The 15,640-nt window shown below is 45.6% G+C and overlaps 1 protein-coding gene across 1 annotated transcript in view; it reads left to right on the top strand.

Annotated features, from left to right (window-relative positions):
* The window catches only part of LOC148534688 (electroneutral sodium bicarbonate exchanger 1), a 240,689-nt gene that overhangs the window by 167,187 nt on the left and 57,862 nt on the right, over positions 1-15,640 (top strand). Inside the window, exon 4 of the mRNA XM_088465942.1 lies at positions 12,871-13,006. Within this exon, the coding sequence (XP_088322068.1) occupies positions 12,871-13,006 (136 nt within the window). The remainder of the gene's footprint in view (positions 1-12,870; positions 13,007-15,640) is intronic.

The raw sequence follows: 15,640 nt of genomic DNA on the forward strand, positions 1-15,640 counted from the left end.
CTTAAGTGATCTCACTGCTGTCCGGTCAGGCCTTGGCTTGGGCCTCTCCTTTATGGGAAAGAAACGATCCTCTGGTTAACAATAGCACCGATTTCCTGAAGGTTTTCCGGAGGGTCTTCGATGAGCCCAGTCGAGTAACCTCTGCGGGATAGGCTATCCTACAGCTGAAACAAGGCAATCAATCTGCAGGACAATATTGCGTGCAGTTTCATACCCTTGCTTCAGAATTGGGATGGAACAACGAAGCTTTAGTAGCCGCCTTCATGCAAGGTTTGTCCGATGTACTCGCATCCAGGGAACTGCCAACAGCTTTTGATGACTTGATCTCCCTGTGTATCCGGGTGGATCTTCGCCACAGGGAGAGAACAAGAGAAAAGGAACAGTCTCGTCTGTTTACCTTTAAGCTCGCTCCATGTTTCATGGCACCAGTGGAACCTCCAGAAGAACCCATGCAGGTTGGGAAATCTCGCCTTCCTGTTACAGAGAGAGAAAGGAGGTTTATAAACAGACTTTGTATTGTGGTGAACCAGGTCACCTTCTCTCTGGCTGTCCTAAACGTCCAGGAAACGAAAAGGCCTAACTGATCAAGGAGTGGTCAGACTGGGTAGATTTCAACACACCCCAAAGAACCGTGTAGTTCCTCAATTCTCCATTGATGTAACCCTGGTCCTGGGAAAGTCCTCTGGAGTCAATAGGGCTCTCCTGGACTCAGGAGCCGATGGCAACTTCATTACGGCCAAGAAAGTTCAAGAGCTGGAAATTCCTATTATGCCACTCCAAACACCTCTCGGCATCATCGGAGTGGATGGGAATAAACTTCCTACAGCGACCATCCACTCTCGGACGACAGAAGTTATCATGCAAGTAGGGGCCTTCCATCGAGAATCAATAGCTTTCTACATACTTCCATCAGCTGAGAGTCCTGTCATCTTGGGTCTTCCTTGGCTTCGCAAACATTCTTCTGTGCTAGATTGGGAGGAACCTCAAATCCTGGCGTGGGGTCCTCGATGCCATGGCTCCTGTTTGTCATCTGTCAAACCTCCTCAGCGAGCCATTCGGAGTTCAGTCATCTCTCCAGAAGTTCAGCTTCTAGCTCCATACCAGTCCTTCTGAGATGTGTTTAGTAAGAAAGCCGCTGAGACACTTCCTGCTCATAGAGACTGGGATTGCGCTATTGATCTATTACCTGGGAAAGAGCCACCTCGGGGAAGAATTTTCCTTTCTTCCTGAGTCCCAATCAGTGACTGAGTATATCCAGGAGAATCTGGAACGTGGTTTCATTAGAGAGTCCAAATCACCTGCAGGTGCCAGTCTATTCTTCGTCAAAAAGAAGGACGGAGGTCTGAGACAATGTATTGATTACCGGGGCCTGAATGCTTTTACCATCAAAGACCAGTTTCCATTACCTCTGATATCCGAACTCTTCGATCGAATTAAAGGCGCAAAGATATTTACCAAGCTAGATCTTCCCGGGGCCTACAACTTGATCAGGATTCCGGCTGGAGATGAGTGGAAGACAGCCTTCAATACTCGTGATGGTCACTTCGAGTACCTGGTCATGCCTTTTGGGTTACGCAACTCTCCAGCTGTCTTCCAAAAATATATGAATCACATCTTCAGGGATTTCCTCTATAAATACGTTGTGGTGTATCTAGATGACATCCTAATATTCTCATAGGATGTAACAAGTCATCGCCTGCATGTGAAGTGCTGACACGACTTCGGGCCAACCAGCTGTTTTGCAAACTTAAAAAATGTTCCTTCGAGCAAAAGGAACTAACGTTTCTGGGATACATTATTTCTGGTTCCTGCCTTCAGATGTATCCTGCAAAGCTAGCTGCCATTATTAACTGGCCTCGCCCTGTCGGGTTGAAAGCAATACAGCGCTTCCTGGGATTCTGTAATTTCTATCGCCAGTTCATCAAGATTTACTCAATCATAGCAGCTCATAGCAGTGCGATCTGCCTTTCTTCTTGGAGGTGGACGCCTCCACAGTGGGAGTTGGGGCAGTACTGTCACAGAAGGATGAGTGGGGCAAGTGGTACTCCTGTGGGTTCTTTTCCCATAAGTTTTCTGCTCCAGAGAAAAATTATGCAGTTGGGGATCAGGAATTACTTGCCATGAAGCTAGCGTTGCAGGAGTGGAGATATTTGCTGGAGGGGGCAAAATTTCCGGTGACAGTCTACACAGATCACAGAAACCTCACTTATCTCAAAACCGCTCATTGCCTGAATTATCGCTAGTCCCGGTGGTCCCTGTTTTTCGACAATTTTAACCTGGTTATTACCTATCGTCCAGGTTACAAGAATGTAAAAGCTGACGCCCTGTGTCGAGCATTCAATGTGGCCCAGGAGGATGAAGTAAAGGAAGACAAACCAATTTTAAATCCTGGGTGCCTTGTTGCAGTCACTAAGGTCAATATCCCACCAGGGAGAACATTTGTAGCACCCAAACTCCGGTCTAAGTTACTCCAGTGGGCCCATTCTTCTCGTTTTTCAGGTCATGCAGGAATTGGAAGAACTCTGGAACTCAGCATATGGTGCCTCCTCAACTTCCTTCGGGGTTTTTATGTCCACTTCCAATACCTGATCGTCCTTGGTCCCATATATCCATGGACTTTATAACAAACCTGCCCTCCTGCCAGGGGTTCAATACAATCTGGGTAGTGGTGGACAGGTTCTCCAAGGTCGCTCACTTTGTCCCATTAAAAGGGTTACCGTCAGCTCCAAAGTTGGCTGAGACATTTATAAAGGAAATCTTCAAGCTACATGGGTTCCCCAAAGACATTGTTTCAGATCGTGGGGTACAATTCACTTCCAGATTTTGGAGGGCGTTATGTAAGTGCTTTAATATCAACTTGAGTTTTTCATCTGCATACCATCCTCAGAGCATTGGTCAAACAGAGCGTGTAAATCAGGATTTGGAGAAATTAATTTGGATATATGTCTCAGCTAATCAAGACGATTCGGTTTCCTTGTTGCCTTGGGCTGAATTCGCTCACAATAATTTGTACCATGAGTCATTGGGGTACTCTCCATTCTTCATTCAGTATGGGCTACATCCCGTGATACCAGAAGTTCATGCTGTTCAGTCAGTGTCTCTCCCAGCTGTTGGTGGCTCAGCGAGTCGGTTCTTCAGGATTTGGAGGGAGGTGAAAAAAAAGTTGTGTAAAGCTTCTTCTAGGTATGAGTGGGTGGCAGATAAGAAAAGGAAAAAGAGCCCTGTACTGAATCCTGGCGATAGTCTGGTTAAACACTTACGATTAAAAGTTCCCACCATGAAGTATTCATTGGTCCCTTCCAGATTCTGCAGGTCATCAATCCGGTGGCTGTTCGTTTAAAACTTCCAGGTACTCTTAGGGTTCCCAACGTGTTCCATACCTCTCTCCTGAAACCATTGGTGATTAATTGATATTCGAAACAGTGCAACCCTCCTACTGCTATTCCAGTGGATCACCAAGAGGAGTACGAAGTCAAACAGATTCTAGATTCCAGAATGTCCCAAGGTGCAGTTCAATTCCTGGTGGATTGAAAGGGATACGGTCCTGAAGAGCGTTGTTGGGTTAGGTCTTCAGACATTCATGCACCCCAACTCTTTCGGAAGTTTCATCAAAAGTTCCCTGGTAAGCCATTTGTGGGGTGTTCAGTGCCCAACCCTAGAAGGGGTTGCTCCTACCTGGTCCGGTGACGCTGGAGTCCGGGCTGGTGTGTGACAGCAGGCGGGAAATTCACGACACCCGCTGTCAGCTGCTCCTCTTCTCCCCCGGCGGCTGTGTGCAGGCGGCCGCGGCTTCCTTAGAAGCGCGCGCGCCGCTCTATTAAATTTTTTTTTAAAGGGACAGGCACCAAAGTAGGAAGCGCTGATTGGGGCTAGTTGAACTCTGACCTATTAAAGGAAGTTCCTGGGATCACTCCAGTGCCGAGTATAGGCTCCATTACCATACTCCAGCATTCCTGTGCATATCCTGATAATTGGTTCTGACCCGGCTAAGTCGACTACACTCAAGTCTCCTGTATACCGACCAAGTGCCAGCACCTGTATAGGGAAACCTAACCTGAGGGCCACGACTTGTGTGTCGGGCGCAGCCAAGTCCATACCTTCTTGCGAGGGTTCCTGGTGAAAACTGCCGGCACATTAGACTCCGTGCCTCAGGAATAGGTTTAGCCAATTCCCTGAATATGGGTAGCATCCACTATCCGCCCGTGAGTTTGTGACAGTATGGTTATCTACCCGAAACCTTAGACTTCGTATTCCATCCATGAAGTTAGCTCCACGATTTATCGGTCCGTTCTCCTTGGAAAAGGTCATTAACCCAGTGGCTGTTAAGTTAAAATTACCTCCTGTTTTACCAATCCTTAACTCATTCCATGTATCGCTCCTAAACCCTCTGGTCTTGAATCAATTTCAAATTTAGACACATCAATTTCTCCCTAAGACACCTAGTGTCCACACTCAGCGTGGTCAAGAATTCGAGATCCAGAAGGTCCTGGATTCCCGCTGCCGCTATGGACGACTTCAATACCTTATTGACTGGAAGGGCTATGGTCCAGAAGAGAGAAGTTGGATCTTTGCTACTGATGTTCATGCTCCTGCTCTTCTAAAAGCCTTCCATGTTACGTTTGCTCACAAGCCTAGAAAATGTCCGGAGTCCACTTCTAAAAGAGGGAGTATTGTCACAAACCATGCTAGAGACATCCGTCAGAGACCCATGCATCTTTCCATGCGCTTGTGTCATCGTGGCTTGCTGAGTCGCCGGCCGCTGCTTTCAGGGGAATCCAGAGTGGGGCCTATGCCAGAAGGTGGTTCCTTGCATCCCCGCTGTTGCCTAGCTGTTCCTGCTGCCTCTCCATGCACTTCCTGTGCTTCTGCATGCCAGACATCCGGATCATGGGCGCGGCCATCTTGGATCAGGTCAGGTGATCCAACCCCATCAGGTCAGCAGCGCTCTCCAGTGACTCCAGCCAATCACCATCCGGCCAGGGGTATAAAAGCCCTTCCCTGACTCTGTCTCATTGCCAGTACAATAGTGCTCTAGCCAGACCTATGCTTCTGAGCCCTGCTGTTTCCAGTTCCAGTTCACCTGTGACTCTGTTTCTGTGTACTCCAGCCGGGAGTACGCCTTCCCAATCCAGCACACTCCATCCTGGAGTTCTATTCCAAGTGCTCACCCAATCCAGCACACTACATCCCAGAGTTCTATTCCAAGTGCTCACCCAATCCAGCACACTCCATCCCAGAGTTCTATTACAAGTGCTCACCCAATCCAGCACACTCCATCCCGGAGTTCTATTCCAAGTGCTCACTCAATCTAGCACACTCCATCCCGGAGTTCTATTCAAAGTGCTTCCCCAATCCTGCATACTCCATGCAGGAGATATATTCTACTCTGCTACAGTATTCAACTCAGTATTCAACTCATCTACAAGTTCTACAGTATTTAACACTGCAATTCTCCTCCATAGTACCCCCTAAACCTCAGAGACTTTTGTGTTTGTTTTAAGTATCTGCCTTTGTGCATCTCTGCACCAAGGACTTTATTTACCATCACTCAGTTAGTCCTCTTTCATCTGTATGTTAAAGAATTACATGAAACCATCTAAATTCAAACTCCCTCCTGGACCAGGTGTCTCTGTCACTCAACCCAGCTCGGGTCCACGCCTTCCAATTCCCCAGCCCGTGACGGTAGCAATCTCCCTTAAGATGCCCACACACATACCTACTTTTCATCCAATTTGGGCGATTTCGACAAATCGTGACGACAGATCATGTAAAAAATGGCCAAATCGTGAGTTTCTACTCTTGATCACGATACCGATCCGCGTCCCCACTCGTCGTACCTCGCATCTTCAGATCTGTCGTGCTGTAGGGCAGATTAGCCAATCTGGGATACAATGCACTGGCTGCAAGATAGATCTTAAGTCAGAGTGGACATTTTTATCTCCAAATCGTGACCACGACTGCCTGGGGAGAGTTCAGGGGAAATCGTGTACATCGACTGATTGGGAGCAAGTCTAGCAATCTCCCTGATTACACATTACCCCCATTATGTAGCTGGTATATACTTGGGGGGGGGGGGGGGGGTAGTAGTCAATGCCATTTTCCTGCATTGGTTATAGGGCACAATGATCCCTATGGCTACATGCATTTTCATATTAGGTTTCTCTTGGCACTTATATTGAACTCTTTGTAAAACACAATACATGAGCAAGCCCTGAAAAGGATCAGTGTGTTTCAGTGGCGGAACTTGTGAGTGGTGGACCCGGGTGCAAAAATTTGCCTTGAGCCCCCTCCTCCGCCCTACTCCAAGTTCAAAGTGCAGTGGGTGACAGGAAGAGGCAAGAGGTAGGCAAAGAGAGGCAAGAAGGTGACAGGGAGAGAGTGATAGGTAGAGGTGAGAGGGAAGAGGCAGAGGGTGACAGGGAGAGGCAGAGGGTGACAGGGAGAAGCAAGAGGTAGACAAAGGAAAGAAGGTGACAAGGAGAGGGTGACAGGGAGAAGCAGTGGGTGACAGGGAGAGGTGACAGGCAGTGGGTGACATGGAGAAGCAGTGGGTGACAGGGAGAGGTGACAGGGAGGGGGAAGAGGCAGTGGGTGATAGAGGAGAGGGTGAGAGGTGACAGGGAAGCAGTGTGTGACAGAGAGGGGGAGAGGGTGACAGGCAATAGGTGAAAGGAAGAGGGGCTAGTCAGTGGGTGATAGGGAGAAGTCATCTGCCTACAGTAGTGACAGGGAAAAATAGTGGGTGAGAGGGTGACAGGCAGTGTGTGATGGTGAAGGGAGAGGGAGTGGGTGACAGGGAGATGGTGGCAGACCGTGTGTGACAGGGAGAGGGGAGAGGCAGTGGGTGACAGGGAGAGGGAAGAGCAGTGGGTGACATGGAGAGAGGGGAGAGGCAGTGAGTGACAGGGAGAGGGTGATAGGAAGAGGTGACAGGGAGATGCAGTGGGTGACCGACACATTATACCACATTGTAGTGCCCCACACATTATGCCACACTATAGTGCCCACACATGCTACCTGTAATGCCCACACATTATGCCACATTGTACTACCCACACAATATGCCACACTGTAGTTCCGACACATTATGCCACACTGTAGTGCCCACACACTGTCACTTTAGTACCCACAGATTATGCCACCAGTAGTTCCCATATTTTGTCTAACTGTAGTGCCCAACACTTTGTAAATAAACCCCCCAAGAGTCGTATTGGCACCCTTGGCATAGGGAGTCGTAAGCACAAATAGATCCCGAGTTTCCATGGCAAAAGAGGCTCATCACACTAAGATGCGCAATATAAAGAAGAGCAAGTTGAGTTAAAAAAATTTGGAATTTATGTTTACGTCCAACTCTGAATAAGGTTCAAATTCTTCGCACAGTACAATAAAATACTAACCGTAAACTAGATTAGTGTGGATGCCATCATGATTAGTCACTTGGGTACTGCACTTCTGTCCCTGGGAATATAATCTGTCAATGTCTCATGCTTTTGTTTGTTAATAATGAAGTGGATTTATTATCTGATCTTTGCTTTAAATGTATCCTTGTCATTGTTTTTGTTATTTACTGCAAATTGATTTTTTTTAAAGTTGCACTGTTTGTAAACAAATAAAGGACCAATTAAAAAAAATGTTGAAACCATTTTATATATACATCAGTTTCCTTGGTAATAACTTAGTGACCTACTCAATGCCAAATATTACAGATATATTTACGTGCAACTTGAAACTTCATTTTTTTTTTGTACTTTTTAAGCTGCGCATTGCATAGTTTGGCATTGTCTAGGCCTGATTCAGACCCGCTCGCGAGCGCTATGTGGTCCAGTGCGCATGTTCACGACGGAGCCGGCTCCGTCGTGCGCATGCGCGATACCCGGATAGTGACGGGCAAACCGTCGCTCCGGGTCTCTTACCAAAGGGGGCGTGCTGTCGAAGTTGAGTGACAGCACGCCCCCTTTCATGGGTGGGCCGGGGGAGTGGCTGCCCAAACGGAGGCGTTCCCATGTCACGAGTGATGTCAGTGGGAGAGATTTAGGCTCTGTTAGAGCCAAAATCTCTCTGGGGCTTGCGGCAATGAGACCCTACCACAAGGGTCTCGTTGCAAGCCCGATGGTCGCGATGGTCTTGACTGTCGCGACCATCTTCCTGGCTGCTCGCTATAGCTGTGGGTGGTCACCCACAGCTATACGAGCGGCCAGGAGGCTGCTCTAAAAATCAAGAAGGACGGCCCTGATTCAGAGCGAGTTCTCTGTCAGAGCGTCCGGCTCTGAATCAGGGCCTGAGTCTGCGCGCTGACCCCTCCTCTCATAAAACACCCCTGCTTTAACTAACTATGAGCAATGATCTTAATATAAATCTAACACACTTTGTATAAACATACATGGTCAAAATCAGGATTTAGATGGGTTTCCAACTGGAGATGGTGTGGCGCTTACCAAGCCTTAGTCAGCCTCCAGCTCGCTACAGTTTTCTTGGTAATACCACACGCACAATTGTTTACTGCATGTGCCTGAGCCATGTGCATTGCATAGCAGGGAGCATACTGTACCTCCCAATTGTCCCTGCAATTGGGACAAAGGGCCTGATTCAGCATGGATCCCAATTTGCAACAGTGTACGCAGATCAGCTGAATTAGGCCCAAAGTCCTTATTGTGTGGAACAGTGGGAATGAAATACAAATACCACCACACCTACATCCTGTATTTAATTACCTACAGTAAAGTCCCACTCCTGTGCATAGGAGTAGCAGCAGAACCTCCCCCTCGCCGCAGGAGGCCACTCTAAAAAACAAGAAGGTCGGCCCTGCTTCAGAGCGAGCACTCTGTCAGAGCGTCTGGCTCTGAATCAGGGCCCAAGTTTGGTGGACACTGCATAACCATAAGGTAACTAAACCAATAAGATCTGTGCACTGGGCTGTACTTACACCAGTGGTTCCCAAAGTTTTGTGTAGTACGTTTAGGGTCAGGGACGTATCTATAATGGGTTCAGAGTGTGCGGTGTGTGCGGGCCCACACCGCATACCCTGCACCCATATTTTTTTACACTTACCTCCAAAGTCCCACGTTGGCTGTAGCAGCGCTATACAAAACCCCTGGAAAACGGGTGTGGCTGACATTTTTTTGGCATTTTGCACAGTACGTGCCATTTTCCTGGTGACCGGTGCATGCGCAGATGACTCTGGGCACAGATTAGTGCCCAGAGTCTACTGCTTTGTCAGTGCGCTGACGGGAGAGAGGATTGGGCCCCGGATGGGGAATGAACACGGGTCCTCTCCTCTCTTAATACGCCCCTGCGTAGGGTTGCTATATTTTAAAAATAAAAAAGGACACACTGGGGCATGGCCAAATCAGGGAGGCGTGGCCATGCCCCTCCCACAAAAAGTAAAAGAAAAATACAATAGCTCAAGCTCAGCACATGAGCTGCTCTGGGGCCCCTATGCAAGTCCTCAGAGCAACAGTACAGTTGTACAACCCTTTATAGACAGTATGCCACACAGTAGTAGTGCCCTTTATAGACAGTATGCCACACAGTAGTAGTGCCCTTTATACACAGTATGCCACACAGTAGTAGTGCCCTTTATACACAGTATGCCACACAGTTTGCACACAGTAGTAGTGCCCTTTATACACAGTATGCCACACAGTAGTAGTGCCCTTTATACACAGTATGCCACACAGTAGTAATGCCCTTTATACACATAAAATATATAACTCACTACCAGTGGCGCTGATAATAAATATACTGGATATAATACTATGTAGTTACAAAAATGCCTTGACTAGTGCTGCCCATGACAAAACTTCTGTGATTTTGCAACATATAAGAACATTCCTCCGAAGAAATAACCTGATGGTAAAGAAACTAGTTAGGACGCTTGCCATTTAAATACTCCTGTATCTACATGTGGCATTGGATTCCAGCTTCTATATTTTAATGGCACTATCTGCACTATCATCGGCCTGACAAAACAACCGCATGCTGGACACATTGAGCTCTTAACAACTGACAGCTATACAGCAGATTAACCGGGAGAGGTAAAACTTTATATCCTTGCATCGCTCACAGTGCCTGCAATTTGTGAATACTTTGTAAATCTCCTACCTGCACTTGCCAACAACAAGCAGCAATGCTTGCTTCAGCAATAAAGTGGGGGACATTCAGTTGCTCATTGCCCTTTCACCGCATTATATATCCATACTATCTTTTCACCTGGATATGTATGTGAGCAAGGACTGAGTGGGATATATTAATTGAGCCAATATTGTTTTTTAAGTTTACAAACAGCATTCTTTAATTAATTTATATGATGTTTTAAAGTTGCTGGGACCCATGCATTTATGTACTATCTATTGATAAGTGGATATATATTTTATAAATAAATGTGTACTTTTAGAAACTTCATACTCCGGTTATCCAAGTGGATCACTACATATCCCTCTGATATAATTATTCTTTGACTGGTGGAGCGCAGCTCATATTTCACTGTCCCTTTATAGACCGTATGCCACACAGAATAGCTCCTTATTCACATTAAAGTGCAAAGAGGTAAGGGTGGCATAGTGTGATTAAGGAGCTTTATGCCACACAGTAGAGACCCCCCCTTACCTATCTCCCACTTAAGAGTGTACTGGGACTAACTCCCAGCCACTCAGCAGGGGCTCAGGCTAATACCTGCCTACCATAAGGCATATAAAGTGACCTGAGCCTAATACCCAGAGTCACTTATACTTGTGGCATGGGCCCGCTTACCATGCCCCTCAGGCCTGATTGCATCCACAAGGCCTGCTCTCCCTAGACACCTGGGGGTCTAGGGAGAGTAGGGGTTAAATTGCCAGTGGCCAAGACCGCCTAGCCGTAAGCTGCGTGAGGCTGCAGTGGGGAGCTTTGTTCATCTCTTTCCTTCCCTCCCCCTGCAGCACTCTCCAGTCCTCCTCTTCTTTCTTCTGATGCTGGACTGGTGCCTCCAATCTTCCTTCTTCATCCGCCGCCAATCTTCCCTCTTCATTCGCCGTCTTCTTTGCTTGCCCGCCGACGCAGAAGTGAATGCTCCGCTCAGTGGCGCCTGATGTCAGATTTAAACTTACACCGCTGCACATCTGCCTGCTGCTACCCGACCAGCTGCCCTCTTGATCCTGTCAAAACCGGGACAATTGGGCATCCCGAAGAATGTCTTCAGGACACCGGGACACAGGGTTCAATTCCAGTATATTCCTGGGAAAACCGGGACATATACCAACCCTAAGTATACACCCTAGAGTATTAGCATTCTTACCACAGCACCTTTTCCTATTGAGAAACGCCACATAAATTCTTCAATTAAGTAAATTGTTCTTACCTGTCATCCTAAGGTTCAGTTTTGACAAGGGTTGTTCTTCTGTTTCTCCACATATTGTATGATTGGCAGGCACAAGCACTGGTTTTAACCACTGTTTTACACTAATGGTATGTACATTAGGCAGCGCGGGCACCTTCTCTCCACCCTTCAGTGAACGATAGAGATAGATGAGGGCTGGCTAAAGTGTTTCGGAAGCCGGGACGGCTGTGTAAGGTGGTCTGCGACACGCCCCCGTTTCCAGGAACGCAGCCCAGCCCCCTCCCCGCCTCCAAATGGCAGCAGACTGTTACTCACCTGACGTCTGCAGCCGTATTGCGAGAAAGGATGCAGGACCCAAACTACACATGCGCAGTTCGGAAAAAAATTGCCGTCCAGACCTGAATTAGGCCCTGGGTCAGTTGGTGCAACTTAGAGATTCTTCCTCTGCTTTAAATAGAGCACAGTGTTTATATGGAAACACTACCCAAGTAATCAGCTCTAGACTTGTAGGTCCTGTTATAGATTAATGCATCAGTGAGGATCAGTGGCTGCTGCTTGCACTACGGTTTGTGGTACCTGATCATTACCGATTTAAAAAAAATATATATTATATCAAGTAATCAACCATTCCTAGGGCTATGGTGGATGGGGCCATAGCTGAGGGCCAGCTAAACTTACTGCTCTGGGCCCCTGCCGGTTTCCCCATTGTGCCTATTATAATCCCCTCTACACTAAACTGCACATTATTATGCAAACCAAAGCTATTATGCGAAGCTGGGCTTGCAGCTTCTATATTTAAATGGCACTGTCTGCACTATCATCGGCTGGACAAAATAGCCCCCTCATGACGTCATGGGTTCGGGGGCAGCATTGAGCCCTGCTCCGCCGCTGCATTAGATGCTCAAATACCAATACTATTAAGTAACACCAGTAGTTATATGGCAGCATTCATAGATTTTAGCCTAAAATGCAATTCATGATGGAATGTTTGAATGTTGCACCTTATAAAGTGGAAACCTACGCAGGGAGAAAAGTGATCCTTGTTGCTACAAGCTAGTATTGGCCTGAAAGGTGCACTAGTTGAACAAAAACTTCAGTTTGATTTATGTAATAAACTCTCTTAATGAGCTGGAAGGGTCTGGATTATGGATTGTGTGTATTTCAAAGTCTGTCTGAATTTGCGATGCCACCCAACTTTTTAGACTGATGTGTTATTTTTTTTTTTTTTTAAAGTGAATTCATAATAGGGGCAAGTACACAAATGCATTAGATAACACAACATTTGTATGCCTGGTTTGCCTTGGGAAGACATTACACTTGTATATGGTTTCTGCCTGCAGTGCATGTTTCCAGGATCTACTCATAGGAGTAAAGGGCACACAAGCAGTTGCTCTCAGTTGCTCTTTTCAGATTAATCATATTCTATAAGCCATTTATATGAGATCTCACGCTCAAATAATGTTGAAGTATTATATTAAAGTTATTTTCTTATTGTGTGGTTTATAAGCCAACCTTAAGAGCATGCACCTTATTTTTCCTTCATGTGATTAATGCAGATACACCGTCCCAGAGAGTGCAGTTCATCCTCGGAACGGAGGATGATGAGGAACATGTACCACATGAACTGTTTACGGAGCTGGATGAGATCTGTGTGAAAGATGGTGAGGATGCAGAATGGAAGGAGACGGCAAGGTAAAATATAACTGGAAATGTATACCCTCTGCAAAATAATAAGTTGCTTGGTCCAAAACAGCAGTAACATATACAGTAATAGTTATGAGTCTTACATATGTACATGGTAATGCAATGCTTATGGATATTAATGTACATGTCTTTTTTTCTTATTATTTTACATTGTTTTCCAGGATTATGAAATGCAATATTAAAGTGCTGCAAAATGTCTTTGTAAGCTACCCAAGGAGGATTGATATGACCAATAAACTAACTTTTTATTTTACACTAAGCCATGTTCCTATTCATATTTTATGATGTCCCTCTGTTGGGTCTTATATACATCTAATGTACAGTAACATCCTAACCTACCTTCACATATAATGTTTGGCTTTTAGCAAAAAGTGTGTCAGGGCCCCTATGTACCACCCAAATGGTACAAAATGTATATAATACATGTAACTTTGACAAGGAAAATGGGCCCCCCAAAGCTCTGGGCCCCATAGCACCTACACCCCATGCACCTATGGTAGTTACGCCCATGGCTTTTAGAATCAAGTTATTGGCATCCACACGGTCTATAACTGCAAATTACAGGGCATTACATCACATACCTCCCAACTGTCCCACTTTCAGCGGGACAGTCCCATTTTTCTGTGATTGTCCCGCTGTCCCACCCGCTGGGCCGCCCGCAGTGTCCCGCGGTGGGGGGTGAAGTTGGGGGGAGCACAAACCGTAGCAGAGCAGTGGGTGTGCAGGAGGAGAACAGATGCCGTGCGCATGTTGGGAGGTATGCATTGGGTGACATGTCATTTTATGTCACAATATATTAAAATCTGTTTGTAGTTATATTGTTGTTTATTATGATTATTTACATACTGTTACTAAAAAAGTACATTAAAGTAACAGCATGATATAAGACGTGTCAGGGAAAAAAACACACATGACTTGTTATCTCTTTCCATGTACACCTTCAGGAGAGATGCTCACCATCTTTCCACAGGCTTGGTTCCCTCAGACAATATACAGGAGATCTGGGCTTTTGTACTAATGGTGAAACACATTACTGTCTGAATAGGAACTAGGAAGACTGACAAGCTTAATAAAGGTCATGGCTGAAACGCTGCTCCCTGTACATTATGTGAAGTAGACAATAAAGTCTTTAGTTATTTGTACAAGTTCCCCCGGACTTCCTGTGTTGCTGTAGAATACTTTGGTAAGGCAAATTAGCTCATTGCTAACCAGAGGCACCATTACAATCTACCTTTGTTCCTATTATATACCTTGTTCTCATCTTGCCTTGCTCCGGGGCATTTTATTCTTGAGTCTTTTTTTTTTTTTTTTTTTTGAAACCAGTCTAACGAGAATACATTAGTTTAATTTGATAAACCTACCAGTTCACAAAGCCTCCCATCATAGGTTGGGACCAGCTGCTTTTAGTTACTAGGCGCTTGATTTCAAACCTAAGTTAGCTTTTTGGCATAACTCACAAAGCGAAAACAAAAGACGAAACACAATATCATAAATACCCCAAAGATCTCAATTCTTATCTGAACTTTATAAAATGTTTATAGGACTAGTGTGTAGTGTACATCTGTGCTGCTCCCGTCCTACAATTTTGAAACCTATACAAAGACTGCCTGTGGGGATAATGGCAAATGTTGTATAAAAAATACTACATTTTAAAAATAAACCCTGGTACACTGTATATAGGTATGTGTATAAGCATAAATATCAGAAAGTAGTGACATGAATATATACAGTATGTTCAATCACAATTGCAACAGTCATCAATAATTGTGATTTTTCAGTATATTTTATATTTATTTTCCCATTGTGTTTTAATTATCTTTATTAAATTAGCCTACAGTTCTTTACATACATCTTATGGCATTACTTTGTGATCCTAATGCTCACACCTACCTATTTATAGTACACCAGGGATTCATTTTAAATTAAAATACTTGTATACAGATTTCTGTACATATTGTACATTTAGTATATAATGTTTCTGATACATATAGTGTGTTTGGATTGTTAGGGGACCATATGGCTGTTCCTCCCATGTGTTCTACCTTCCCGGCCTGCAGCTTTCTCTTGCTCTCATTCTTTTTTTTACCACCTGACACTGAGCTCATTGATTGCCACAGAAGCCACTGTATAACACCATGCACCAGAGCTTCCTCCTGCCATCATTGCATTAGCAGAATGAGTAAAGGAGATGCAATAGAGGGAAGGTACTGCTCTGTCTCCCTCCTGCTGCCAGACACTCTACAAGTTTTGCAATGACTGCAGGAGGAAGCACAGGTGTTTTGTGTCACACCACTTCATCCTGCTTTCAATGGGCATGATGAGTGACAGAGGAATTAGAAACTTTCCCTCTGGACATAGCTGTAACTGTCACCTCAGGCAGACTAAGGGGAATGATTGCCTATGGTGGACCCTATATTAAGATACCCTGACTGAGATTGTGTTGGCTTCTGTAATCGGCACCTGCCTTGACATTAGTAGGGGTCCTTATGTAAAGATGACAGTGTACTGGGTACTCCTGATTTTGTACAAGGCTGTTCCTGTTCAATGTGCTGGAAAACATACTGTGTTACTCATGTTCCAGTGTTCTTTATTTTGGCATCTGGGATCAGTGAGCTACAGTAC

The sequence above is a fragment of the Taudactylus pleione genome, unplaced genomic scaffold (assembly GCF_031769625.1).
Source record: "Taudactylus pleione unplaced genomic scaffold, aTauple2 ptg000065l, whole genome shotgun sequence".
Lineage (NCBI taxonomy): Eukaryota > Metazoa > Chordata > Amphibia > Anura > Myobatrachidae > Taudactylus > Taudactylus pleione.